The sequence below is a fragment of the Thermothelomyces heterothallicus genome, assembly GCF_042370625.1.
Source record: "Thermothelomyces heterothallicus CBS 202.75 unplaced genomic scaffold P884_scaffold_12, whole genome shotgun sequence".
Lineage (NCBI taxonomy): Eukaryota > Fungi > Ascomycota > Sordariomycetes > Sordariales > Chaetomiaceae > Thermothelomyces > Thermothelomyces heterothallicus.
The window spans coordinates 788,779-813,091 of NW_027192573.1; the positions used below are offsets into that span (position 1 = coordinate 788,779).

General features: G+C 56.8%; 8 protein-coding genes across 8 annotated transcripts; 5 read left to right on the forward strand and 3 right to left on the reverse strand.

Annotated features, from left to right (window-relative positions):
• Positions 1 to 4,877: 4,877 nt before the first annotated feature.
• Positions 4,878 to 7,992, forward strand: P884DRAFT_277964 (fungal-specific transcription factor domain-containing protein; the record flags this gene model as incomplete). The annotated part of the gene is made up of 2 exons (XM_069443138.1): positions 4,878 to 5,652; positions 5,717 to 7,992. 2 exons carry the CDS (start codon positions 4,878 to 4,880, stop codon positions 7,990 to 7,992), a joined length of 3,051 nt encoding a protein of 1,016 aa, XP_069297393.1.
• A 1,325-nt stretch (positions 7,993 to 9,317) lies between these two features.
• P884DRAFT_300123 (uncharacterized protein) lies at positions 9,318 to 9,584 on the reverse strand (the record flags this gene model as incomplete). Its single annotated transcript, XM_069444740.1, has 2 exons — positions 9,318 to 9,504; positions 9,571 to 9,584. 2 exons carry the CDS (start codon positions 9,582 to 9,584, stop codon positions 9,318 to 9,320), a joined length of 201 nt encoding a protein of 66 aa, XP_069297394.1.
• Positions 9,585 to 9,848: 264 nt separating this feature from the next.
• On the forward strand, positions 9,849 to 11,233 carry P884DRAFT_292403 (mitochondrial 54S ribosomal protein uL29m). The gene is made up of 2 exons (XM_069444162.1): positions 9,849 to 10,576; positions 10,651 to 11,233. The coding sequence occupies exons 1-2, from the start codon at positions 10,055 to 10,057 to the stop codon at positions 10,942 to 10,944; spliced, it is 816 nt and encodes a 271-aa protein (XP_069297395.1). The 5' UTR covers positions 9,849 to 10,054; the 3' UTR covers positions 10,945 to 11,233.
• A 503-nt stretch (positions 11,234 to 11,736) lies between these two features.
• Positions 11,737 to 13,638, forward strand: P884DRAFT_201090 (GDP dissociation inhibitor; the record flags this gene model as incomplete). Its single annotated transcript, XM_069438336.1, has 6 exons — positions 11,737 to 11,870; positions 12,050 to 12,077; positions 12,159 to 12,504; positions 12,575 to 13,117; positions 13,205 to 13,359; positions 13,447 to 13,638. The coding sequence occupies 6 exons, from the start codon at positions 11,737 to 11,739 to the stop codon at positions 13,636 to 13,638; spliced, it is 1,398 nt and encodes a 465-aa protein (XP_069297396.1).
• A 211-nt stretch (positions 13,639 to 13,849) lies between these two features.
• On the reverse strand, positions 13,850 to 17,198 carry P884DRAFT_224695 (P-loop containing nucleoside triphosphate hydrolase protein). The gene is made up of 14 exons (XM_069439595.1): positions 17,161 to 17,198; positions 17,068 to 17,097; positions 16,981 to 17,009; positions 16,904 to 16,921; positions 16,807 to 16,843; positions 16,591 to 16,697; positions 16,418 to 16,509; positions 16,112 to 16,357; positions 16,043 to 16,057; positions 15,957 to 15,981; positions 15,864 to 15,897; positions 15,669 to 15,767; positions 14,438 to 15,611; positions 13,850 to 14,359 (listed from the first exon to the last, which is right to left on the reverse strand). The coding sequence occupies exons 1-14, from the start codon at positions 17,190 to 17,192 to the stop codon at positions 14,318 to 14,320; spliced, it is 1,980 nt and encodes a 659-aa protein (XP_069297397.1). The 5' UTR covers positions 17,193 to 17,198; the 3' UTR covers positions 13,850 to 14,317.
• A 305-nt stretch (positions 17,199 to 17,503) lies between these two features.
• P884DRAFT_260107 (phosphoribosyltransferase-like protein) lies at positions 17,504 to 18,379 on the forward strand. The gene has a single exon (XM_069441406.1). The coding sequence runs from the start codon at positions 17,642 to 17,644 to the stop codon at positions 18,344 to 18,346; it is 705 nt and encodes a 234-aa protein (XP_069297398.1). The 5' UTR covers positions 17,504 to 17,641; the 3' UTR covers positions 18,347 to 18,379.
• Positions 18,380 to 18,446: 67 nt separating this feature from the next.
• On the reverse strand, positions 18,447 to 20,333 carry P884DRAFT_285350 (uncharacterized protein). The gene is made up of 4 exons (XM_069443762.1): positions 19,573 to 20,333; positions 19,077 to 19,493; positions 18,915 to 19,001; positions 18,447 to 18,832 (listed from the first exon to the last, which is right to left on the reverse strand). Exons 1-4 carry the CDS (start codon positions 19,870 to 19,872, stop codon positions 18,791 to 18,793), a joined length of 846 nt encoding a protein of 281 aa, XP_069297399.1. The 5' UTR covers positions 19,873 to 20,333; the 3' UTR covers positions 18,447 to 18,790.
• Positions 20,334 to 22,210: 1,877 nt separating this feature from the next.
• P884DRAFT_26114 (uncharacterized protein) lies at positions 22,211 to 23,619 on the forward strand. The gene is made up of 2 exons (XM_069441529.1): positions 22,211 to 22,660; positions 22,726 to 23,619. Coding segments are annotated over exons 1-2 (774 nt in total). The 5' UTR covers positions 22,211 to 22,658; the 3' UTR covers positions 23,498 to 23,619.
• The last annotated feature ends 694 nt before the right edge of the window (positions 23,620 to 24,313 follow it).

Consider the following 24,313-nt stretch of genomic DNA (forward strand, 5'->3'; position numbering starts at 1 on the left):
CCGGCCGATCTGCCATCAGTTGGATGTCGCGGCGTGTTGCGGCGCAAAGTCTACTAGCAGCTCTTGTCTCGACTCGGGTCTCGTCTCGTTCTTTTTTAAGCTCTTATTACCCACCCTCGCAGCTTCGCGCCGTTTTGGGCACAATACAGTACAAGTAGTTAGTGCATGCACTTGTCTGTCAAGGGTGGAGCTGGCGGGATCAATCCACCTTTGGCTTACGTCGGTCCATTCATTACCAGTGCAACTCCGCGAAGAAATTTCGAGGAAGCCCAAAGAATCCCAATTACCCTAGTTACTCGTGAGAGGATCTGGCTGGAACGTTTGCTCCGGAGCCAAGCAAAGATATTTGTCAGGTGCAGGCCATACACAATACACAGCACGCAAGCGACGGTAAAACAACTAACGCGGGCTTGGAAAGATCCCAGTGGTTTTTCTTGACGATGTATCTCCGAACAGTCCGACAAGAGGCAGCACAATAACAGCGTAGGAAAAAAAAATTTTAGGAGGAAGGTAGAGCCGATGAGTGTCGGTCGCCGTCAGAGTTTCGAGCTGGTAGGTGCCTTGCAGGCCGTAGTTCAAGCCTGACTCGTTCTCAAGCAACGTGGCATGTCTGTCATGCCAGGATACGGGCAGGTCCAGCCGAAAAAAGCCCGACGCGACTTGGGCAGCCTGCAAGTGTTTTATCTATCGATCGCAATGTCGAGTACGTACCGTACACTACTTGACTGCTTACCATAAAGCGAACTATCAGGAACGCCGCCGAGTTTTGATGTCGTGGCCGACCCAGAACATAAGAAATGCCATTTTGATATCGACACTCTTTCGTTTGGTGGAGCTTTTTTGCTTCTAGAAAACCACCCCTCTTATTGCCATTTTCTATACGTCGCACAGAACCCGCCGGAGTGGGTTCGCGATTGTGTCGTTTGTCCGGACCCTCCCAGAGCCTCACTTCTTGGATCGCCCACCTCCCCACCCGACCCTTGAAGGGGACCACTTTCATCCGACGCCATGCGACGACGCGGCTGCCGTTCCACACCCACGCGCGCTCGCGCGGCTGACGCGCCGTACGACAATCACGTTATCCAGAGATCGCAGATGCAGCCTTTGATGCCGCGGTGCCTGATCTAACTAACCATGTGGGGATTCAATGGAGCCCGGGGCCGATAACTTTAGTCGCCGTCGAGAGCCCCTCGAGGGAGTCAACAAACTTTGCTGCTACGGAGAGCATTGTACAAGTAGTTGCTGCTCATCCCCTTTTGCCGGAGGGGACGGCCGATATCGCCGCACCCGCCGAGTCACGCGGAAACTGGGCGAAATAGCCAAATCAGAATGTTACCCTTTCCCCCCAACAAGACGTGGCACTGCCTTAGGCAATGCTCGGCTCGTTCTTTGAGCAAAGGGAGTTTTCCCGTATCCGCGCCCTGCTTCCGGCTTGGGGTCGCCGAAGGAGCCGCCCTATCCCGCCGATGGAACGGTATGCCCGCCCACAGTGCGAACCCCCGGCATCCACTTGTTCTCAGTCCTTTGATTTCAGGCGCTGAAGATCTCGGCACCAAGCTGCTGGCCCATGCGCCATGAACAGCCGAGGCAGACAAGGGGTTGGGGACGAGCTCGCGTCGCGGCTCGTTTCGCCCGAAGGTTCTTGACTCGCGGGCGCTGCACATCATCGCCCCAAGACTTGTTGTCGGGATCCTGCAGTCGCCGAGCGGAGGCATTACCAACCCACAGCGGCCCCGCCGCCCTCAAACACGGAATCAAATCTTGAATCTAAGAATCTCCTGTCGTGGGATGTGCGGCACGGCGTGGATGACGCATTTCGTTCATGTTACAAGTAACTAACATACGCTAAGATAATACAAAGGGCACCAACTTTCGGTTGTCGCACGTGTGTTTGGCACACACGCAAGCTTATTAATAGGCAAGCTTGAGGGGGTACCAGGTACCTCGCAGACTGGGAGTAATAGTAATCGTGTGCTGGAAATGTAATCCGTACTTCGTACATCCAACAAATATGCCTGTGCGCGTAACATACGCACGATAACAAAGGGGCCGTCGTCGTACTGCTTACCGTCGGTTTCTTAAACGGTCAGATCAGGTTCCAGCATCCGACGGCCTCTTCAGAGGACGCCCGTTAACCGAAGCGCCCGGGGGCAAGCAGCAAAGCAACCCTTCTCTCACCGCAATTCGGGCCGCCTTGGCCACCATCCCATTATTTAACTAATCGTGATCCAGAACTGACGATCTAGATGGACAAGAATCACCGACCGAGAAGACTCATGGGCAGGTTCTGCAGAGCGAAGCTTCTGGCGCCGATACAGCAACTGGCACCTTTAGAACCTACGCTAGCGCACGCATGCGCACGCTAGCTCGGGCACTGCTCAAACTGCTCTGTCTGTGCGCGAGAGAGACACCACGCTTTGCGGCCGCACTTCGTGCGGAGTCGCTACAAGTGTATGTACGGATCCGTACATATAAACAAGTAGTCCCCCCGACACTCTGTGTCCGCAGTACGGGATACTGCGAGTACGAGTAACCAGGTATTTAGTACCATTCCACAAACAAGATTGCTTGTTTGCCGCAGCCGAGATTCACTGGCGAATCCCGTGTCTCTATCCAGCTAGCCGCCTCCCCCCTCCCCCCTCCCCCTTCCTTTTGCCGTTCTCGCGCTGAGAAACGGAGGCGTCGATCAACCAACTACCGGTCGACGGTCACCCATATCCGACTCGCAGAAGATCACGCCATGTGAAGGGCGAGAGAGGATGATACATACTCGCGTAATAATCTTGCACCATATGCCGTAGCATCGACCGCAATGCGCCGACGGTTCCCAACCTGTTGATGAGATCTGACACTTTTGTGTACAGCTCGTGGCGCGATGACGGCGGAGTGGCAAACTTGGCTGACCAGAGCGCCTACAGTAAGCGCACAGTGTGCGACGGACAGGAAGGTCACAAAACGTCAATCTCGGATGATGCTTCTCTTGGAACTTGCCGGGAACAAATCTTACGAATCTACGGAGTGAACTACGAGGTCTCGAGAGAGATGGGGTGTGATGGGCCAAGATACTCTAAAACAGCTTTTTAGGAACGTATTGGGTTTTGGGCTTTTTAAGGTTACAACTGATTATGGAGCGGTTGATCACCGGTTTCGAAGTGCTGTCGCCTAGCGAGTGAGGAATGCCTTAAAAAAACTTGACCCAGCACGACGTCCGGGGTGCTCTGGTATGGCCTCCGTATGGCCCGCAAGGTGTCAGATGGCAATCACATGTGTAATGCGTAGTGTATTCCGTTCGTGTGTATTCCGTACACCTATTCTATCTTGGGGGTGTGTATGCGTGCAATCCTGCCAAGACGGCTGGCCAGCACGGCGCTGTCCCTTCATCGTTACGTACATCTCGGCGCCCGTCCACGTACAGTGCAATGGTTTGGTGCGTCACTTCGGCCCCTGCCACATCAGGCCATGGAGACAGGGAACCCTCGACCTCGAGAACGTCGAGTTCGCCGAGTGTGTGCTGGACAATCGACACTGGTTTCTTAGCTCAAGGTAACTCCTTATCTCGCTGTGCTTGCGATCATCATTCTACGCCGGCCTCAGATGCATTCGTCGACGTAACCAACGCTCCATGTACGGGCAGACATTGCAAATCAGAATGCATGCAAGATCATGCCTGAGCGATACCGGATGATCGCGGGCCAGTCAAACCATGCCATCAGGTGGCAGATGGGATTGCTGCAGGCGCGCACTTTGTATCCCACCTTGGTAGGTCGGTACTTTGCTTGCTATTCGCCCCTCAATAGAAAGGCCAGGCCGCTTTTTCTTTCTTTCTTACAAACAATACTTGTAAAGTAAGGGAAAAGAAAAAAAAAAAAAAACAGAGTTCCCGCCTTTCCGGCGGCGTGTCCATCCTCGCCTGCGAGTGGTCCAAGCACCAAAGCCCACTTGCATATTGTGGCACCCCCTCCCCTCCATTTTTCCCTCCCAACCTTGGTCCTTACCCACTTTCCCTTTTTCCTCTTCCACATCGCGTGTGCGCCCCATCTCTTTTCCACAACAACAAACCGCTTCTCGCGCGCATTACGAGGTGCCAATAGAAGCAGGAAACGAAACACTTTCCACGTATCGCTTCGTCTTTCCTCGGTGCCCGCAGGTGTGCATCGGGCCCCTCTGTGCATCTCGTCGAAAGGGACTTGGAATTTTTCCCACGTCCCGGTCTTAAGGTGGTCTCCACCCACCCAGGCGCTCCTCCCAACGGCTACTCGCACTGGGGATCAGACAGCCCACGTCGTCTCGCCCGCCACCCGCGCTATCAGCCAAGTGCGTCGCAAAACATAAAGCAGACGCGCAGCACGAAAAAGGCGGTTGTCCCCACACCGACTTTCCACTCATACCTCCCCATTTCTCTCCACTTCCACCTCTCCTTTTCTTTTTGAGCCTCATTTTCCCGCTTTAGGGTATTCTCCACCTTTCCAGCACGTCGCCTCTCGACAACCCCATATCGCGGCTGCAGGTCCCACAACTTTGCTCGGACGACGCATCTCAACCGCTTGTGCTTGCATTGCACGCCGGAGACGACGAAGCAGGCAAACAAACAAACACTCGGCCCAAGGCACCCTCTCTTCTCGGCTTGCTGACGCCCGAGTCGGCTCGAACTGCATTTGTCCAGGAACGGTCGTCGCGTACAACACGTGCACGATTGATCGGTTCGCTCTGACTGCCTCGAGAACCGCCCGCTCTCGTCGCGTCATCGAGGCCTCGCTACAGCTGCGTTTGCAATCGTCGATTCGACCCTCGACAGCAGCACACAAAGCCATCGTGCTCCGGCTCGAATGGTTTTTCTGTGCTTGCCACTCTAGCCGGTATCTCTTGAGCGACGGATTATGGAAGGTCTGCCCAACGGATCGGCGAATGCTATAAACACGACGGTGGCTTCTTATCCCTCTTCGTCTGCAGCATCACCGCACCTTCCCCCGCAGCAGCAGCAGCCGCATCCCGCGCATCAACTGCATCACCATCAGGCACAGTCGTCGGCAGCCCCTCCCCACACGCTGCCCCCTCTTCAGCCGAACAACCCTGTTATGCAACAGGGACCCTACGGAAGCTATCCCCACACTCCCAGGACTCCGGCAACTCCCAATACCCCGAGCTCCACGAGCACCATGGCCAGTTACCCCCCTCCGCCCCAGCAGAATGCGGGCCGCGGCAGCAGCTATCCCGTCATGGGCAACGCCACATACCCGCAGCAGCCGTACCCCGGCGCTACGTCAAGCATGATGCCTCAGACCACCACCGCGGCCTCGCACCCGCAGCCCATCGCTCCCGCTCCGCCCACGGCTGGCGGCCGGGCTCCGCCCGTCCTCCGCCCGATGCCCGCCGGTGGAGTCATGTCCCAGCCGGGAATGAACTCGCCGTACGGCCAGAGCCCGCTTATGCCCCAGCTCCCCGACGCCGGCGAACCTCCGACGCATGTGGTCGGCTCCCAAGGCCGTAGAGGTATCCTTCCCAGCGCCCCTGGCAGGCCCGCGCCTCCTGCCGCCGGCTCTGCGCAGGCCAAGAACCAGATCCCGCAGAAAGACGCCGATGGGAAGTTCCCTTGCCCCCATTGCACCAAGACCTATCTCCACGCGAAGCACCTGAAGCGCCACCTCCTGAGACGTAAGTTCTGCTTGTCTTGCCCGTCTGGCTTCCCTTGCGAGCTGGCTTTAACGCTTCATGGCAGATACCGGCGACCGCCCGTACATGTGCGTTCTGTGCCACGACACCTTCTCGCGCAGCGACATTCTCAAGCGCCACTTCATCAAGTGCTCTGTCCGCCGCGGCAACCCCACCGGCGCTAGCCATCTTTCTCATCCCCAAGCACACGTCAAGAAGAACGCTGCTGCCCAACAGAAGGCAATGGGTACCGAAGGCGATGTTAATCACATGAACGGTATGGGAAACATGCCTGCCGACGGGATGGTTCATCCGTTTGGCATCATTCCCGCTTCTGATGGCATGAGCAACGTGGCCAACGATCAAAGCCAGCTCTCGAGATCTAGCAGCATGAACAGAGTCGCCGACGACGCGAACCGTGATAGGAGAAACATGACCGCGTCCGTCATGGGCGCCTCGACGCGCCCTGGCAGCTTTGAGCAGACGTACAACGGCGGCGAAGTCGCGAACAATATGACCGCGAACATCAACCCGCAGCTGGCCAACTACAGCATGCCCCAGAACCAGAGCGGGATGCCCATGTTTGGGGGTTCAGGCTCGACCGATTGGTCTCAAATGTTCCAGGCTGGTGCGCATTCTCCCTACGTCAGTACGATCCCACCTAATACCGGACAGGGACAGATGCAGACCGCAACCAAACCCGAGCCTAATCTCGGCTCCGCACGAGTGGCTGGCATTCCTGGCGACCATCCCGTCGACTCGTCCCTCTTCCCCTCGTGGGGAGTTCCGTCGTCGTATCCGAACTCTTACCATCAACTCTCCAGCAAAATTCTCAACTTCCTGCAGTCCTCCCCCGCCGGCGGCAGCACCGCGACCTCTAGCTTCCTCGACTTCTATTTCCACGCCGACAACATCCGCAACTTCCTCGAGAACTACACCCATTTCCATGCCCACGTGTCGATTTTGCATGTCCCCACCTTCCGTGCCATGGAGACTTATGTCGGTCTTGTGGCAGCCATGTGCTGCGTCGGGGCGTGCTACTCGGACCGGATACCCGCAGCTAACATCCGCGAGATTATGGATCTTTTGAAGGCAGCCCTCGAAGGCTCGTCTCGAATGTTTGCCTCTCTCCTCCAGGATGATGGCTCGGGGACCGGGTACGAATGGGCCTCCTTTGGCAGCAACAAGACCGACCTCGAGGAATTGCAGGCCATCATGCTCACCCAGAACTTGTTCACTTGGCACGGCACTCCGGAGCAGCGCGAGAAGGCGCGGAAGACATTCCCTCTGATCGCGTCGTCCGCCCGCAAGGCCGGCCTGCTCCGTCTGACGACGGACGGGTCGCTGTATAGCATGGTTCACCAGCCTGACTTCAACCCCACGAACTTCCCGATTTCTCAGTTCAGCTGGTATTCCTGGGTGGAGCAGGAGAAGCGCATCCGGACCATGTACATGATCTTTCTCTATGACGTGGCTCTCGGCTTGTATTTCAACACGGGACCCGAGTTCGACCCCTTTGAGATCCGCCTTCCCCTGCCAGCGGACGATGCTGCATGGGATGCAAACGACATCAACGAGTGCGCCGAGGCACTTGGACTCCGCGGGCCAGATGCCGCCAAGGCCCGCAACCCCGACGGCACTCGGAGAAGCAGCCAACCGGAGTTCCACCAAGTGCTGAAGGCCCTCCTTGACAGCAGCTACCGTATCCAACCCGGGTCGACGAATCTCTTCGGCAAGTTCATCCTCATCCACGCGCTGCTCTCCATCATGAGGCGGGCTCAACTTGGGGGCGGTTCGGCCATCATGAATCGTTCCGCCACGCCGATTCCAGCCCATGCTTGGTTCGTCGGAACTCAGGGCAGCCCTAACAACAGCGGCCGTGCGACCCCGGTCGATCTCGGGGCCAACCTTCTGGATGTGCAGACCGTCAAGACCCTCATGACGGCGTTGGACAAGTTCAAAAGCAACTGGGATCACGACATGGCCAACCAGTTCCCGCCTTCTCTCGCGGTCAATCCCCGCAGATACGGGTTCACCAGGGATGGGATTCACTTCTACTGGCTGGCAACGTATCTGCTCAAGAGCACGCGGGCAGCGGACCTTCAGATTGCGCCCGATCAACGGCTTGCCCAAGTCATTCATCTATTGAAGTCGGTCAAGCAGTGGGTTCTGACCGATGGGGCTGCTCGTGGGGAGGAGCTAGGATCTGTTGGAGATATTGATGCCTCGTACGGGGTCAAGGACGTGACGCTCGATATGACACAACTCTTTCGACCACTTCCGATGGGGAAGTCGCCAGGCTTTGCGACCGCTCAATCAGGGAACATGCAGAACCAACAATGATCTCAGTGGATGTCGTGCTCGGTACGCATCCTTCTCTGCATCAGCGGCGTTTCCATTTCGATCTTCCTCTTTTCTGGGGGAGGCTCTCCGTCATTTTTCTCTTGTCTTACGTTCATGATAGCCGGCGCCTTGGTCTTCGGACAAGTCGTGGCAATCCCCTTGTTGCATCAGATTGGCACGCACGGCGGGTTGTTTGCTTGCATCAGGAGGATGGGTGTTGGGGTGAATAGATTTCCTATGGGTTACTGCATTAGAGACCTTTGTCACATTCGACCACAACCAATAGATCGAGAAGGCGGTTCGCGGGTCTGTTACTCGGCTGTTTGGACGGATGAGTGGCTGGGAGGTCATGACGAACCATTGCCGGCAATAGTGCATGCTCTCAACTCCACTACCCACTAATCCTTGCTTGGCCGAGTTCGGGTCTGCACCGCGAGCGGGTACTTGCTGGTTGGCAAGACGATGGATGTATATCTCTCGGCCTGCGGGTAAAAGGACTGACGAGTTTGTGGTGATGGTGGCTTCGGTCAAGGAATGACCAAAAAAAAGAGAAAAAAAAACACGCTTAACAAAAAAAAAGGGAGAAAGGAAAATCGGTAAGGCACACTCTCGTTGAAAAGGGGTAGTGGGAAAAGCTGGAGGCAGCTTTTGGAAGGTTGGAACGAGGTTCGGACGGGGATGTATATCATATGTCAGACATCACATACGTTGCTTTAGAATTTCGGCCAGGCGTTGTCGAGTAGAGGAGAGAGCCTTGCAATTAAAAAAAGTAAGTTTTGTTGAGCCTTTAGGGTTTGGTAGCTGCAGTGCTTGGTGAATGTATGTACTGTACATATATGTGTTTGCCATGTTCCATGCGTTTCAGAGACCAGGGCTCAACGGCTTCTCGTTGCAGATACATGAAAATAAACGGTTTATCGTCGTTCATTTTTCTTGTTTGTGTGCTGATCGTATGCGTTGCCATCATCTTTTGGGCCACTCCTGGACCGTAGAGGCGTCGCGTACCTCTTCCCATTCTCAACGTAGGGCCCTCGTGAGAAGACGCAAGCACAATTTCCCGATTGCTCTTCACCGAAACCGAAGGATCCCTTCTCCCCCGCTATTCAGTCTGCCCCTCCGAACGTGCTTTTCGTCGGGGATATCCCGCAACGAAGCGCGGTGTGGCTCCGGACTTTGCCAAACAATCACTCCTTGCCGTTTCAACCTTCCTTCAACGGGGAATCCAGAGCGAGTCGAAAACAACATCCCATCATGCATGGAGTGGCATGGAATAGATAACGACACGGATGCGGCGTGTCGGAGATCAAGGTATCCTTCGGCTCCTCTCACGTCTTTCGCTCCACGACGTGGATCTTGGGCGCCAGCTTTTCCAGCTCGGCCTTGTCGGCCTCGGTGGGTGTGAAGCCCAGCTTGGACTCGACCTTGTCGCCGAAGATAAGACCCAGAAGGCCCCAGGCCACGAGACCAACGCCGACGGCAAGTTTGGTCTTTGGTGGGAGGTTTGTGTATGCCCTGTAGATGTCAGCGTGTGTGGGACCAAGAGACAAGTTGGGGACGCGAAAGGGGCATTGAACTTACTTGAGAAGAGACATTTTGTGCTTGTGGAAAAGAAAAATAAAAAGATCCTTGTAGGGAGGAATGCTATTGCGAGATGGATTTCAAGGCATATGCCATGATATCGTGATGGATAACGAGAGTCGAAGATGGTGTTGTGAGACGGGCGGATGTGCTTGGCATGGACAGCTGTCGGACAGTTGATGGCCGAGCCAGAACCGGGACCCCTTGCATCGCTCCATATAATCCGTATGTGCAGAGTAGTGCAACGCTCGGACCACCCAAATTTTCAAAGTGCGCGAATCCATCTCTGCGGACCTCGCGCGCTTGCCAGAACTTTATCGACGGTCTAGCTTGCCATATCCGGTGTACGGGCAAGTCCAACCAGCATCGATTGAGGAGTCGACCAGCATTGCCGTGCCGTGCCGTGCTTTACAGCTCTCATACTAAGCCGTGCGCGCCCACCTTTTCGTCGCGCCCACCTCTCGACTCCCTCCCCCGGTCCGCGATGGCGTCGGCGGCGATGCGGCCCTCGATGGGGGCCCTCGGCAGGATATCCTCAGCGCCGTCCCCGCTCCGTCCGCTCACGCAGACCGCTCCTCTCTCGACCACCGCCGCCCTCCTCAAGCGTCACAAGTACCGCGGTGCCCGGGATAACAAGGACCACAGCAAGCACCGCGGCGAGTCCGCCGTCCGGCGCACCGGCACCCGCTGGCGTCTCTCCATGTCGGACGAGCCCCTGCCGCAGCCCGTCCCGCGCAGCGAGCTGCCGCCCATCGAGACGGACCCGGACCACGGCCTGTGGGAGTTCTTTGCCGACCGCAAGACCGTCGCCAGGCCGCCCGCCGAGGAGGCCAAGCATGGCCGTGCCTGGACCGCCGAGGAGCTGCGCCACAAGTCGTGGGACGACCTGCACCGTCTGTGGTGGGTGTGCGTCAAGGAGCGCAACCGCATCGCTACGGCCATGTGGGAGCGTAACAAGGGCAGGCTGGGCTTTGGCGAGAAGGAGTCCAGGAACCGGGATTTCGAGGTGGGTCTCTTTGAAGCCGTCGATCAGCGAGCTCAGGATTGTATGTGCTGACGGATCCCTCCTCCGTCCGCTAGGTCCGACGTACTATGCGCGCCATCAAGCATGTCCTGACCGAGCGGTTTTACGCGTGGGAGGATGCGGTCAAGCTGGCCGAGAAGGATCCCGAGGTCAACCTGACCGGCAACGGCCCGGCTTTCACCCCGAGCAGCTATCTCGAGCAGAGTGACACGGCTGCTCAAGGAGAGCAGGCGGCCGCGGCCGCAACCGCAGAGCAGACGGCGGAGAAGGCAGAGCCAGCTGCGACGGCAACCCCTGACCCGGCAACGATACCCTCATCTACGCTGCAGGCCGAGGCCACGAGGTTATGATGGGATGAACCTGGACCATGACTAGTTATGGTTATTCTCCTTCGAGATGGATCCTGGCGGAATACGGAGGCGGATCGCCGGGGCTTCGTAAGGGAGAGTGTCTTGACGATTTCGCCCTAGAGCCCTAGAGTGGTGACGGCATCACCAATGCCTCCCCCCCCTTTTTCCCAACCCCGCCGTGTACAGATAGTGTATAGAGCATTGTATTGTGCATATTTCCCAGATGGAAATGGTGTCTCAGCCAAGGTCCCATCTTCGACATGGTTGTAAGCCAACCGAGATTCTGAACAATAGGGAGGAGCTATCAAGCATTAATGAGCCGAAACGAGGGGGGCCCCCAGACCGCCTATCGCAAGCATCGAATCACAGGCGGCCGCTGGTGCTTTAGCTCCAAGGAGGCCCCAGAGCGGGGCCGTCACCCCTCGATGGGTTTCTCCCCACCACAGCAACCTCCTACTACCCTGGAGATCCAGACTTCTTTTCCAACAAACCTGACCTGGGAACCCAACAACACAACAAGAAGCCCAACGCACACAGAACCCGACCGAGAGCTGGACCTGGTGTTCATCATCAGGTTGCACGGCCGTACCTTCCAACAATCTTGTCACCCACCATTGCTCCTTCTCTTTTTTTTCACTTGTTCCGCTCGCACAAACACGAGCTGTCCCTAATCTCACTTCCAACCTCGTCATTGTCCGAAGCTTAGCTTCCCTGCCCCCTTCCCCCCCCTCTTTTTTTTTTCCCTCCTCCGCTTCCGCCCGAACCGCTACATAGCATTAGATTCACACCACCATGGCCGAGGAGATTGCCCCCGAGTACGACGTGATTGTGCTGGGCACGGGGCTGACCGAGTGCATCCTCTCGGGTGTCCTCAGTGTCAAGGGGAAGAAGGTGCTGCACATTGACCGCAACGACCACTATGGCGGGTACGTACCTTTCCATTCCGCTCTCTCTCTCTCTCTCTCTCTCTCTCTCTCTTTTTTTTTTTTTTTTTTTTTTTTTTTTTTTTTTTTTTTTTTTTTTTTTTTTTTTTTTTTGCTGGCACTAGACTGCCCGGGATGCACTGGAGACAAAAGCTGACGCCTTTCCCGTTCTCTTCCTGCAGCGAGTCGGCGTCGCTCAACATTGAAGCGGTATGGCTACTGTCTCCCCGCCCTTTCGCTCTTTCGCTCTCTCCGTTGGATCCCTTTCTGACAGACACCGCCTCCGCACAGCTCTTCAAGAAGTATGGCAACTATGCGCCGGGCACCGAGCCCTGGAAGCAGTACGGCCGCCTGAACGACTGGAACATCGACCTGGTGCCCAAGTTCCTCATGTCCTCGGGCGAGCTCACCAATATCCTCGTCTCCACCGACGTCACCCGCTACCTCGAGTTCAAGCTGGTCGCCGGCAGCTATGTCCAGCAGGGCTCCGGGTCCAAGGCCACCGTCGCCAAGGTGCCCTCGGACGCCGCCGAGGCCCTCCGCTCCCCCTTGATGGGCCTCTTTGAGAAGCGCCGCATGAAGAGCTTCATCGAGTGGATTGGCCAGTTCGACCCCAAGGACCCGGCCACGCACAAGGGTGGGTTATTTTTCTACTTCAGCGGGTCAAACCCGGCGTGTGAGGATGCTAACGCCCCGTGTCGTTTCAGGGCTCGACATGAGCTCGTGCACCATGCAGGACGTCTACGACAAGTTCGGGCTGGAGCCTGCCACCAAGGACTTCATCGGCCACGCCATGGCCCTCTACCAGACCGACGCCTATCTGGACGTCAAGGGCGGCGCCCCCGAAGCCATCGAGCGCCTGCGCCTGTACGGCAACAGCATGGCCCGCTACGGCAAGTCGCCCTACATTTACCCGCTGTACGGCCTCGGTGAGCTTCCCCAGGGCTTCGCCCGCCTGAGCGCCATCTACGGCGGCACTTACATGCTCAACACGAGCGTCGACGAGATTGTCTACGAGGGCGAAAAGGCCGTCGGCATCAAGGCCACTATGCGCGGCATTGAGCCCGAGATGAAGTTCGAGACCAAGGCCAAGGCCATCATCGGCGATCCCAGCTACTTCCCCGGCAAGGTCCGCGTCGTCGGCCACGTCCTGCGCGCCATCTGCATCCTGAAGCACCCGATTGCTAGCACCAACGACAGCGACTCGTGCCAGATCATCATCCCGCAGTCCCAGGTGGGCCGGAAGAATGGTACTCACCCCATTCTATCTCATCCTATATCCTTTCACCCCTCTTTTTAGCTACAAACATACTGACTGCCTACCCTGTGACAAAAAGACATCTATATCGCCTGCGTCTCTTCCGCCCACAATGTCTGCCCCAAGGGGTATTGGATCGCCATCGTCTCCACCATCGCCGAGACCTCGGCAAACCACCACCTCGAGCTGGCCCCCGGCATCGAGCGCCTCGGCAGGATCGAGGAGCAGTTCATGGTAAAGAGCTCTCCACCTTGCCGTCCACAAATACACCCTCCATAACGAGTCGGTCATTGGATTAACCCATTCACTCTTACCTAACAGGGCCCACCCATCCCGCTCTACGAGCCCATCGAGGACGGCACCAAGGACCACATCTACATCTCCAAGAGCTACGACGCCAGCAGCCACTTCGAGACCGCCACCGACGATGTCCGGGACATTTACCGCCGCCTGGCTGGCGAGGAGCTCGTCGTGCAGGGGCTCCGGGAGGGTATCCAGGTTGCTGCCGAGTAGCAGGAGCACGCGGGACGGAACGGAAAGGTATATTAAGCATAATAACCATGAATACAAGCGAGTGAACCAATTCTCTGTCTTGCGTGGCATTTCGCCTTGCATCACCGTAAGGGGCGGCGGGCAGTTACGAGAGACGTGGCAGACCGATGATGGTATGCGTAGGCAGGACTCGTGGATCTGATCCAACGTCTGAAGACTGTATTCCTCCGCGACAGGTCAAGAGATGAGCAAGCTCGAAAAGTCAGACATGGGTTTGGAACTGAACCAACCCGCCTAGATCCACCGGGGACTACGCATATCTCACTGAAATGCAAGGCCGGGTTGGAGGCGAGTTCGATCAGGCGCAAGAATCGTCAATCCCAGAGCGCCAGAAACATTGCACAAAACATATATCCACACGAATAAGGAAGGACGGATTGGTCACTCGGGCGGCCCATCTCCTCCTCTGCCACTCTGTGTCCACCCTTTTTCCTGCTCAGCGCTGTCCGTAGACCACCATACATGACCGACCGCCCTCTGCAACGATCCCGTGCCGCTTCACGCCAATGGTTCTGGCTCCGTATCGTTCAAGCTCACGCGTTAGCCGTTTTCGGGACCCGACATCCCAAGGGAAGTCAGCATGGCGTAGTACGCAGCAAAAACTGCGAGCTGCACCAGCCACGCATTGTGGGAGCGAGGCTTAACGACGAGACGTCTTGCCAATTGTCCGCTTGCCAGAGTACTAAAAACGGATTGCGTATCAGTAACAGCTCGTGTGAAAAAAAAAAGCTTGGCTGGGCATTGAAGACTTCAAACTTACCAAGTGCTTGGGCATGGACGCAGCGATATGCCTGTCGGCCTCGCCCTGCCGAGCCATGCGGTTCATCTTGCGCTGGCTGAGCTTGGCTTGGCGCTCGGCCTTGGTGCGCACAGTCTCGTCCTTGATGCCGTCGTCGCGCCGGTTGGTCGCCATGACGGAGCGGTCGCGGACGCGGCTGAGCGAGCGGAGGCGCTCCTTGGCCGAGGGCGCGCTGTCGACGTCCATGGCATCCGGATCCGCAGTGGTGCCGCGGCTGCGCGCGAGCGAACGCCCGCGTGTTGGCTGCACCTCGGCCCGAGCCCGTAGACCAATGGCCTCGGTGTCGACGCCGAGCTGATCGAGGTGGTCCTCGAGCTCGGAGAATGGCTTCTTCTGCTTACTGCGCGGAATTAGAGCGCGGTTCTTGAGCGACTTGCGCATCTTGGCTTCGTTGCGGATCAGCTTGTGCTTCTCGCGAATGTACTCGGCCTTTTGCAAGATTTCCTCCTCGGACTCGTCGCCAATATCCTCGTCAGATTCGTAGAAGCCTTCCTTCTCCAGCCTCTCTTCCTCCTCCTCGAGCGCCGCAAGCTTCGACTCGATGTCCGGGTCGACATAGTCATAGACGTTCTTTCCGTCGTAGATCTCCGGAATCTTATCGTACTTCCACGACGGGTCGGCCAGGATGTAGTCTTTCCGCAGATCGACGTTGTACACACCAGCACCGCCGTTGGCCTCCTCGATGTCCCTCGCCAGTACTCTCCTCTCGGGGTCGTTCTTGTCGTACTTCTTGAGGGTCTTGACGGCTTCCGGAATGAAAGTCTCCCTGGTAACGCCATCCATCGGCTGGGCGACGTGGATACGAGCCATGACTTCGGTGAGACGAGATCCAAGAGCACCATTGCTCGCGGTACCGGCCTTGAGCTTCTGAGACACCCGCTCCGCAAGCAGCCTCTCGCAAACATGGTTCTTGACGTCCTGCACTCCGTCCTGCGTAGCACACGACGCGCGCAGCAACTCAACGTCGCCAGACTTTGTCAGGTCCTGCAGCTCGGATTGCATTTCCGGCTCCAGCTCCTCAAAGGTCTTGATATCCATCTTGTTCAGGACGATAAAGACCATCTTGTTGGCGAACAGCGGCTTGATCGACTTGAAGAGGTTACATTGGGCCTTGAGCGAATAGCCGCATTGTTCGCTGCGCAACACAGTCAGAACTGCACGAGATACAGCCACAAGTGTCAGGTCAGCATACCTGATATCAATGAAGAAAAGGACTGCGGCTCTGAGGTGGGCGAGAGCCGTGACACTCTGCATCTCGATGGTGTTCATCTCTTCTAACGGGTGGTCGAGACTGCGAAGGTTAGCCTGAATCTAGAAACATGGGCGCAGTGGCAGATGTGCGATGTTTGGGTTCATAGTGCCGCGACAGAGCAGGGGGACAACGTACATTCCGGGGGTATCTATTACTTGGTACCGAAGATCTACACAAGGAGGTCAGCAAAGGTTCGCGGTTTTGTGGTTTTCGCTGGGTAGAACATACACTTATAGTCGAGATGACCAACGAACTGTTCTCACAGCGTTAGCATGTCCGGTCGCCAGGATGCTGAGGTATTCCGGAACACATACCAAACTCTTCGTTGTCTATGCACTTGTCAGTAGCGTATTTTCACATCAGGAACCAGAGGTGCAGCTTACAAAGGCATATGGCTCAACTGGCGTATCAGCCCGCGTTACCGAGCGGACAAAAGAGCTCTTGCCGACATTAGGGAAACCTGCGACAAGGAGAGTGCGCGTTGTTGGGTTGATGTCGGGTAACCTGGCCAAGTGCTGGCGGACCTGGTCGAGGTACAGAAGAGGGTCTTTCAGCCGCTTGATGAGGGTGGCCATACGACCTAAAGCAGCCCTCTTGAGTTGTTTGCACTGGTACAAACTCTGAGAGTACTGTGTCCGGTTTCAGTTACCTGCTCCAGAACATGACGGGAACACTGGCGCACAGCGTACCTTCAGGAGGCGGACATAATCCCGGGAAATTGTCTCGATCAGGTGCTTCGCTGTCGAGATCTGGCCAAGGGCCACCTTGAAGTGGTCGGCATCTGACAGTAACCGTCAGCATAGCCCCATTTCCGCATCATGTAGCCTCCAAATCCGTGTCCTTCAGGCATGGAGGGGCGTACCATATAGGATGTTCATCAAATCGCGGTGGAAGGGGTGCTGATCCGTCAACACGGGGAAGCTCGAGATGATGGCGCCAAATTTCTCGCTGCATGTCTCCTGTGTAAATCTGAGCACCGGGGTTAGTGCCGAGTCCGAAATCGAATCATCACCAGCTTCGTGGCAAACGGTGTGGTGGAATCTGGGGAGATTTGAATCGATGAGCCGGGATGACCGACTTGACTTTGCGGGTGTAAAACGCCCTAATTCTGCTAACTGTTCATTAAGCGTCAGAAAATGTCTGCGGCCTCGAGCAGTAATTCGGGAGGCACATACTCTTGAATCCGGCACGGACTGTAATGGTGTTCTAGGTCAGCCAGTATCCCACCACTCCGTCAAAACAGCCAACATACTCTGAGTCGGCAGTCGCCTCTGTGTCCGCCTGCGGAACGTCAGCCTTTCTGGTTTTGCAGCCTCTATAACCTAGCCTTCAAACTTACGAAAGGATGATGTCGATAAACTCCTGTGCCCTGTACGAAAATGATCAGTTTAGTTCAGGAAGGGAACAGCATATATACAAATTAAACCCTTACGTAGGCACAGGCGCGATATCCTTCCAGGCCATGGCAGGTAACGCGCAGGGTGCTGTCCGAATTTGGCGATGGGGGTATTTGGGAGTTGTCAGATAGGGAGCACCTGGCGGGGCGGTGTCGATTTGCCGTCCCCAAGTCGCCCGAAATAATTTTTTGCGGAGAGCACAAAATGATAAGATAAGGCAGGCGGTGTGCGTTATCAAAATATCCCACAGCAAGCCAGCTCGAAGAAGCATTGCAAGTGGGGTACGACGTAGTTACTTGTGTAGACATACAAAAAAGTTTAACGACCCTTGGGCCCCACCATGAATCCAACCCCACCAAGAAATTCGCGATGGAGGGGCTCTCTTCAGCTCTGCGAGAGGGGGACGTTTGACAAAACTCCCTCATTTCTTTTTTTCGAATCTTCACCAGGAGTTCCCTCCGGTAAAACATAAAGGTCCAGCCCAAGAACCCGTAAAACACGTACGAACCGACAAACATGGCCCCGCTCGCTCCTTACAAAGCCGAATTCCTCCGGGCGGCCATCGCCGGCAATATCCTCAAGTTTGGCAGCTTCGAGCTCAAGTCGAAGCGCATCTCGCCCTACTTCTTCAACGCGGGAGACTTCTACCGGGCCGATCTGCTCGAGGCGCTCGCGACGGCGTACGCGCACGCCATCATCGAGGCGCACCGGAGCGGCGCGATCCAGTTCGACATCGTCTTCGGCCCGGCCTACAAGGGGATCCCGTTGGCGACGGCGGCCACCATTCGGCTGGGCCAGCTGGATCCGGCCACGTACGGCCATACCACGTGCTACTCGTTCGACCGCAAGGAGGCAAAGGACCACGGCGAGGGCGGCAACATTGTGGGGGCGCCGCTCAAGGGCAAGAGGGTGCTTATCGTGGATGATGTGATCACGGCTGGCACGGCGAAGCGTGAGGCGATCGCCAAGATTGAGAAGGAGGGCGGTATCGTAGCCGGCATCGTGGTCGCGCTGGACCGCATGGAGAAGCTGCCTTCGCCGGATGGCGACGATAGCAAACCGATGCCGAGCGCGATCGGTGAGCTCCGGAAGGAGTATGGTCTGCCCATCTTTGCGATTCTCACGTTGGACGACATCATCGAGGGTATCAAGGGGCTCGCATCCGAGGAGGACATCAGGAGGACGGAGGAGTACCGGGCCAAGTACAAGGCGACCGACTAGGCGGGAGGAACAAATCTAGATTGTGCAAACCGCTGTGAATACAAAAAAAAAAAAAAAAAAAAAAAAAAAAGGCGTCGGGGTAGTGACCCCACGCCTGATTCCGGGGGCAAAGCGCTGTGTAGCCTAGCGCTACTTTTGGTAAGTGCATCTTCTGATTGGAAAGGCTCGACCCCCAATGTAAAGCACAAAGAGGCAAGTCCAGAGTAGAAAGCGCCCATTATCACGTGGCGCCACCACCCAGAGACGGCGGCCCCCAAGGGCTACGAAATCAATTCGGCGGTAGCGCATAGCCGTCGAGATTCCCAGTCGCGGCCGGTTGGCCGAGGTGAAATCAACTTCTCATCTGCTCATGTACGTCCAATCCAGAATTCGGTTGACCAGGACCGATGTCCCCAGAACCCCGCCCTGTTTGTTTCGGGGCTTCTTTGCTCCAGTGCTCTCGTTCTAGGAAAGTGGCGTCTTTGTTTGGCGTGGCAAATCGTAGACCTGGAGATGGTGAGACAGTCTGTAACAACATGCACGGGGTAGTCCCGGCCCTACACCCGAGGCGTAGGTCAAGAGCTCTTACCATGTCATGCCACCCGCCCCCTCCAAACTGCGCCTTGCTCGGCCCGAGGTGCGTGAACCCCAGCCGCTCATAGTAAGACACGAGGTGCTACAGACATGGCTCGTCAGCCAGCAGATCCCCCCTAACCAACCCTTAGGGGCAGAGAGGGTAGTAGTCACTCACATCCTGACAAATCAGTGCCACCCGGTCCACCAGGCCGCAATTCTTCATCTGGTCCAAAAAGGCTTTGATAATCATTTGCCCGATTCCACATCGCTGCAGGCGCGGGAGCACAGCGAGAGAGTGCAACCCGACGGTACGCCCGGCCTCCTGATGGCCGACGCTCTTGTCAACGGTGCGTGCGGCGGGGTTGCGCCACTCCTTCGGATACGCCATGTCGGCGTCGGTGACGACGTCCCCGCGGCATCGTGTGGAGATGACGTGGGCGAGCAGCACGCTCACGGCGCCGTCGGCGCGGCCCGTCTCGACCGGCTTGGAGGTAGGCAGTGTCTCGAGGCCGAGGTTTGCGGCACGGTCTGGGACGACGGTGAGGAAGACGCCGAGACTGAGCTCGGGGCAGACGGTGAGGCGGTAAGCGATCTGTCGGGGGTTGCGGTTAGATGGTTGTCAGCGTGTCTGTTGTGTGCTCCTCGACTGGATTGGGCTGATGATTGCTTGCCTTGTCGGGCGACGCCCGATGTTTGGGGTTAGGGAACGAAGCATTTTCCAGCTCGATACAGGATGGGAGGTCGTTGATGGTTAGCGGCCTGATATTGGGTGAAAATGTTGAGATGAACGGGAGTGCCTTCTGGAGGCGAGATTCCGGGCTGTCCTTGGCTGCCCTCCTCTTCTGGCACAGCATCTCTTGAAGCGAAGCAAAGTCTCCGTCGACGTCTGAGGACTCGTCAACGGCCTGGTCAGCCTCTTGGATAGGACAAGGACTCTGTTCCTCCGACAGGCCTTTCTCGGCGCCTGCCATAACTGCGCCGAGTCGGGTGTGTTCTTTCCGCGACCGCAGCTAGCTAAGAGATCGGGCCGTCGAGCCAAAGGAGCTTAGGTTGACCGGATCAATGATCGCGCTAGGTGTGTCAAAAACCGTTACCGTCTCTCGAATAATTAAATCTGCAGCTCGGGGCTGAAACCCTTGCTGCAAACCCGGAAGTATTGTTTCCTGGGGCTAGCCGGAGTTCTCAACGGCTTCGTTGCCACACAGCTCGCTGTCAGTAATCGGCGTGGAGCTTATAGGCATCTAACGGCTGGACGTCCAGGCTATGCACTCAGAGAAACGAGATATGCGCGTAGAGATTCAGTGGCGAGGTTGCGCCGCGAGATGCTGGCGAGCTGGAACGAGAAGCTGTGTTACCGTAGTGCTGGAACGGCAGTGTAGAATCGAATGGGGCTAGGAGTAAAAGCCAAGGTGCAATTCCCCGCCGTGCTGCACGTCTCACCGTGTTGGGAAATGCTACCTGCAGGTCACAAGGCTGCCGGGTAGCATGCCGTGGGTGCCCAAGCAACCTATCGGTATATGGAGCCGGGCAGCCGGCCAGTCGGGCAGCCGGGCACGCCGGGGTATTTTGGAAGCCTACCTCGACCTCAATTACTTGATCAGAACCGAAGTTCAGGTTAAGGGTGTTAGGTGTGGCCTATGGGATTATGGCGTGAGAAATTAGAATTTAACTCTTCTTTCTACCCTTGCATCTCCCCGGTACTTGTCTCGACCATTCCTGATGACGTGCGCTGGAAATACTAAATGGCATAGTACCTTTCGACCTTTGTCAGCCTCCAAGCAAAGCCCCAAAAGCGTTCTAGCAGTAGGCCCGTGGCGGGCCGTCGCTTCGCAACTCGCGGCCCCCGTTGCGCTACTGAAGCTCTGTAGCGGGGCAAAGTTGCCCAGCCCCTCCTGACGTCACCAGTAAGTGGGTACTGAATTTCGTTTGAACCTCATCTTCGGAAGACGGAATACTTCGTTCACATATGCACATATGCACATACACGGTAGCTGTACCTTCTTCCCCGGCAGCTCCCCGATCGCTAGGGCGTTGAGCTTGGGATATGATCACAGTTGTATGTACATACATTGTAGGACTCTCACTGTCCGCGAACAGTTACAGTGAAACAAGAATGGCCGCGTCAAGTCGTAGGCACAAGAAGCGACGGCAAGAAACAACCTCGAGCAGGGGTATGATTTTCTCCGTACTGCTGCCAGACATTTGCTCCACCATTTGAGATGATTCTACCGCGTGATAGGAGCCTAGTGTTTTGGCCGAGTCGGATAGAAGTAGGGGTACGGGGCAGGCGTTTGCGCGAGACAAATTTCGATTGCTGCAGCATGGAATCGCCGAGGGACAACTGAATATCCGCCCGAACAAGAGCTCCCCGTTGTGGTTTCACCGGTCAACGTCCCCTGGCGGATCTCTATTGGATTGCACTGCAAAAATCTGCACACGTAGACTGCTGCTGCAAGACTGCTGCTGAACCAACCCGTGGTCGAGCGGGTTAAGAAGGAACTTCTGACGCCAACCGCAAACAGAACAGTCACCCAACATGGGCCGCTGTTCAGAATGGGCGCATGCAGGGTGAAGATGGAAGCCAGATCAGATGGATCCTCAGAGTCCTTCACATGTGCGGGGCAGAGCCTCCGCGATGGCTTCTCTCGCCTACTCAACCTTACCTACTACCTACCTAGGGAAGCTATCAGATGTAATACCTTAAGGTACATACTTTATAGGATAAACGCTTCCGGATGGAGGGTTACTTGGAGTTGTTTGAGATCACGCATCCCGCAGCCAAGTTGGTCAGCACAACTCTCCCTGTCTCTATGCAGATGGGAGCAGTTGAAGTCTTGCCGCAGTCGGGGCAAAAGGATATTCCAAGCTGCGTAAATACCTGACAAGACAGTCAGCGCTTCATTCGCGTGATGTGTCGATGAAGCATACCCTGAGGTTGTCTCGCCGTCAAAGGGTCCCAGTTCTTCTGACTGCCTCGTGCTGAAGATGCGTTAAAAAAAGGTGGCTACTGTATCCGGCCATTGTCCGGGCCACTGGTGCTGGTTTCCCGTCGCGTTGCCCAGACTTCTAGGGCCCCTCCGCTCGTCGCTCCGCTTCTTCATCCCGAACTTGCCGCATGCGTGTGGCTACTCAAACAGTGCGTCTTACCTAGGTAGAAATTTTGCTGACACCGGTTGCTCGGCAAGTCTTCCAGAGTGTTCCATTGAAAAGTGGCCGAGGAGATAGGATGCCCGCATCTCGCCAGTGGCATGCAGGCACACTGTTTGGGCTCTGTCGTCGTTCACCCCGGTGTTCTAGTGTAATTGTAGGCCGATCTACCCCACGTCACCCCCCTGCCTAGATTATAGGTAGTGGGGAGGCAAGAGCCGACAGCGATTCCTCGCCGTGGCCTAGACCCAATCAGCGCATGAATGATAACGTGCAGGAGGGTAGTGATCCTTGCAGCCTCAGAATGCTGGGTAGCAGCATAGTTCAGCCTTCTTGAAAGCCACCCGTGGTCCCTGGATCTATTTGCACCTTATTATATAACCTCTGGAACCCTCATCACTCGGACCTCGATACAGAGGGACGCACTCGTGCTTGCATAACCGCACAATCCAGGCGCGGCCGAGACTCGGCCCTTCTTGGTTCTCTTCTACAATACCGCAACACCCCCTCCCCCACCCCGAAACTTCCAACAGATCTGGGCACATTCCGGCCATCCTTCCCTTCCCTCCCTCCTGCAAACCAACGAGACCGCCCCGAGAAGCACACCAAAATGTACGCGAAAATCCGACGCCCTGATGTTTCAGATCGCAGCCTGAGTACTGACTCTCCGAGTTCAGGCGCATCACGCTCAGCATTACCAATTCGGAGCCCCAGAGCGACGACCAGGACCTGCTGTCCCTGGAAGTGTACCCCGAGATGACGATCGAGACCTTGCGCAGTTCCATACAAGCCGAAACCACCCACCACCCCAGCGCCCAACACCTCTACCACAATGGCCAGCTGGTCAGCGACAACTCCAAGACACTGGCCGAGCTCGGCGTGACTGACGGCGACATGCTCGCCCTCCATGTCCGCGACATGAGGGGCAGCACGACGGTTCCGGCAGGGGGCAGGTCAGGACGTCCCGCGGCGCGCCACCACCAACCGGTGCAGGATCCCGAAGTGATCCGTTTGCAGATTCTGGGCGACCCCAACCTGAGGGGCGAGTTGGCCAGGTCGCGGCCCGACTTGGTGGCGGCACTGGAGGACCCCCAGAGGTTCGCACGCCTGTTCGCCGACAGCCTGGACCGGGAGCGGAGGGAGCGCGAGGAGCGCCAACGACAGATTCAGCTGCTGAATTCGGACCCGTTCGATGTCGAGGCTCAGGCGAAAATCGAGGAGATCATCCGCCAGGAGCGGGTCATGGAGAACCTGCAGAACGCCATGGAGCACAACCCCGAAGGTAACACAGGGAAACATAGCCTCGCACGACGTGGTCCCTTCCAAACCCGCGCTAATCCGCCCGCTTCCCAGTTTTTGGTACCGTGCACATGCTGTATATCGAGGTCGAAGTCAACGGATACAAGGTCAAGGCGTTGGTCGACTCGGGCGCGCAAGCCACCATCATGAGCCCCCAGTGCGCCGAGGCCTGCGGCATCATGCGGCTCGTCGACAAGCGCTTTGCCGGCATCGCACGGGGCGTGGGAACAGCCAACATCATCGGCCGCGTGCACTCGGCCCCGATTAAGATCGGGCCCCTCTTCCTTCCTTGCAGCTTCACCGTCATGGAGGGCAAGCAGGTGGAACTGCTGCTCGGCCTCGACATGCTGAAGCGCCACCAGGCGTGCATCGATCTGGCCAAGGACAAGCTGATTATCCAGGGAGCCGAGGTGCCGTTCCTGGGCCCGGCCGACATTCCGACCGAGACCGAGGAGGCCTATCAGCAGGAGCCGACCGTCCCTGGGCCGGCGGGCACGACGATCGGCCAGCGCTCCGGTGCCGTGCATGCGCCGAGCGCGGCAGCTCATGCGGCCCAGTCGAGCGGTGGTGGTCCCTCAGGTCCGCAAAGCGCAGCGAGACCGTCGTTCCCCAGAGAACACATCGACCAATTGATGGCGCTAGGGGCCTCCGAGCAGAGAGCCATTCAGGCGCTGGAGGCAACCGGCGGGAACGTCGAGTATGCGGCGAGTCTGATTTTCCAGGACTGATGCTGTCCAACATTTTTCTGGCCCATGGCTTGAGACGACGTTAACGGATTACGAACTCCTCTCTGCCTGCGGAACGGGTTATAAAGAAAAGATTTCTAGGCACGATCTCGAAAGCAGCTCCGCATGGCATTTCTGGACCATAGCTAAGAGTCGGCTCGGAGACTACGCCGAGAGTTCGCCTGGTTACAGATTGGTGGACGGATACAACAAAAACTACTGCTATGGTGTGCGAAGGGTA

Coding starts and splice junctions, on each gene's coding strand:
- P884DRAFT_292403 (XM_069444162.1), top strand. CDS start 10,055: ATGGCGTCGGCGGCGATGCGGCCCTCGATGGGGGCCCTCGGCAGGATA. Junction 10,577..10,650: donor CCAGGAACCGGGATTTCGAG/GTGGGTCTCTTT, acceptor TCCGTCCGCTAG/GTCCGACGTACTATGCGCGC.
- P884DRAFT_224695 (XM_069439595.1), bottom strand. CDS start 17,192: ATGGCCTGGAAGGATATCGCGCCTGTGCCTAC. Junction 17,010..17,067: donor TTTATCGACATCATCCTTTC/GTAAGTTTGAAG, acceptor GACGTTCCGCAG/GCGGACACAGAGGCGACTGC. Junction 16,358..16,417: donor ATTATGTCCGCCTCCTGAAG/GTACGCTGTGCG, acceptor AACCGGACACAG/TACTCTCAGAGTTTGTACCA.
- P884DRAFT_260107 (XM_069441406.1), top strand. CDS start 17,642: ATGGCCCCGCTCGCTCCTTACAAAGCCGAATTCCTCCGGGCGGCCATC.
- P884DRAFT_285350 (XM_069443762.1), bottom strand. CDS start 19,872: ATGGCAGGCGCCGAGAAAGGCCTGTCGGAGGAACAGAGTCCTTGTCCT. Junction 19,002..19,076: donor TGGCACTGATTTGTCAGGAT/GTGAGTGACTAC, acceptor CCATGTCTGTAG/CACCTCGTGTCTTACTATGA. Junction 18,833..18,914: donor GGGGCGGGTGGCATGACATG/GTAAGAGCTCTT, acceptor CACCATCTCCAG/GTCTACGATTTGCCACGCCA.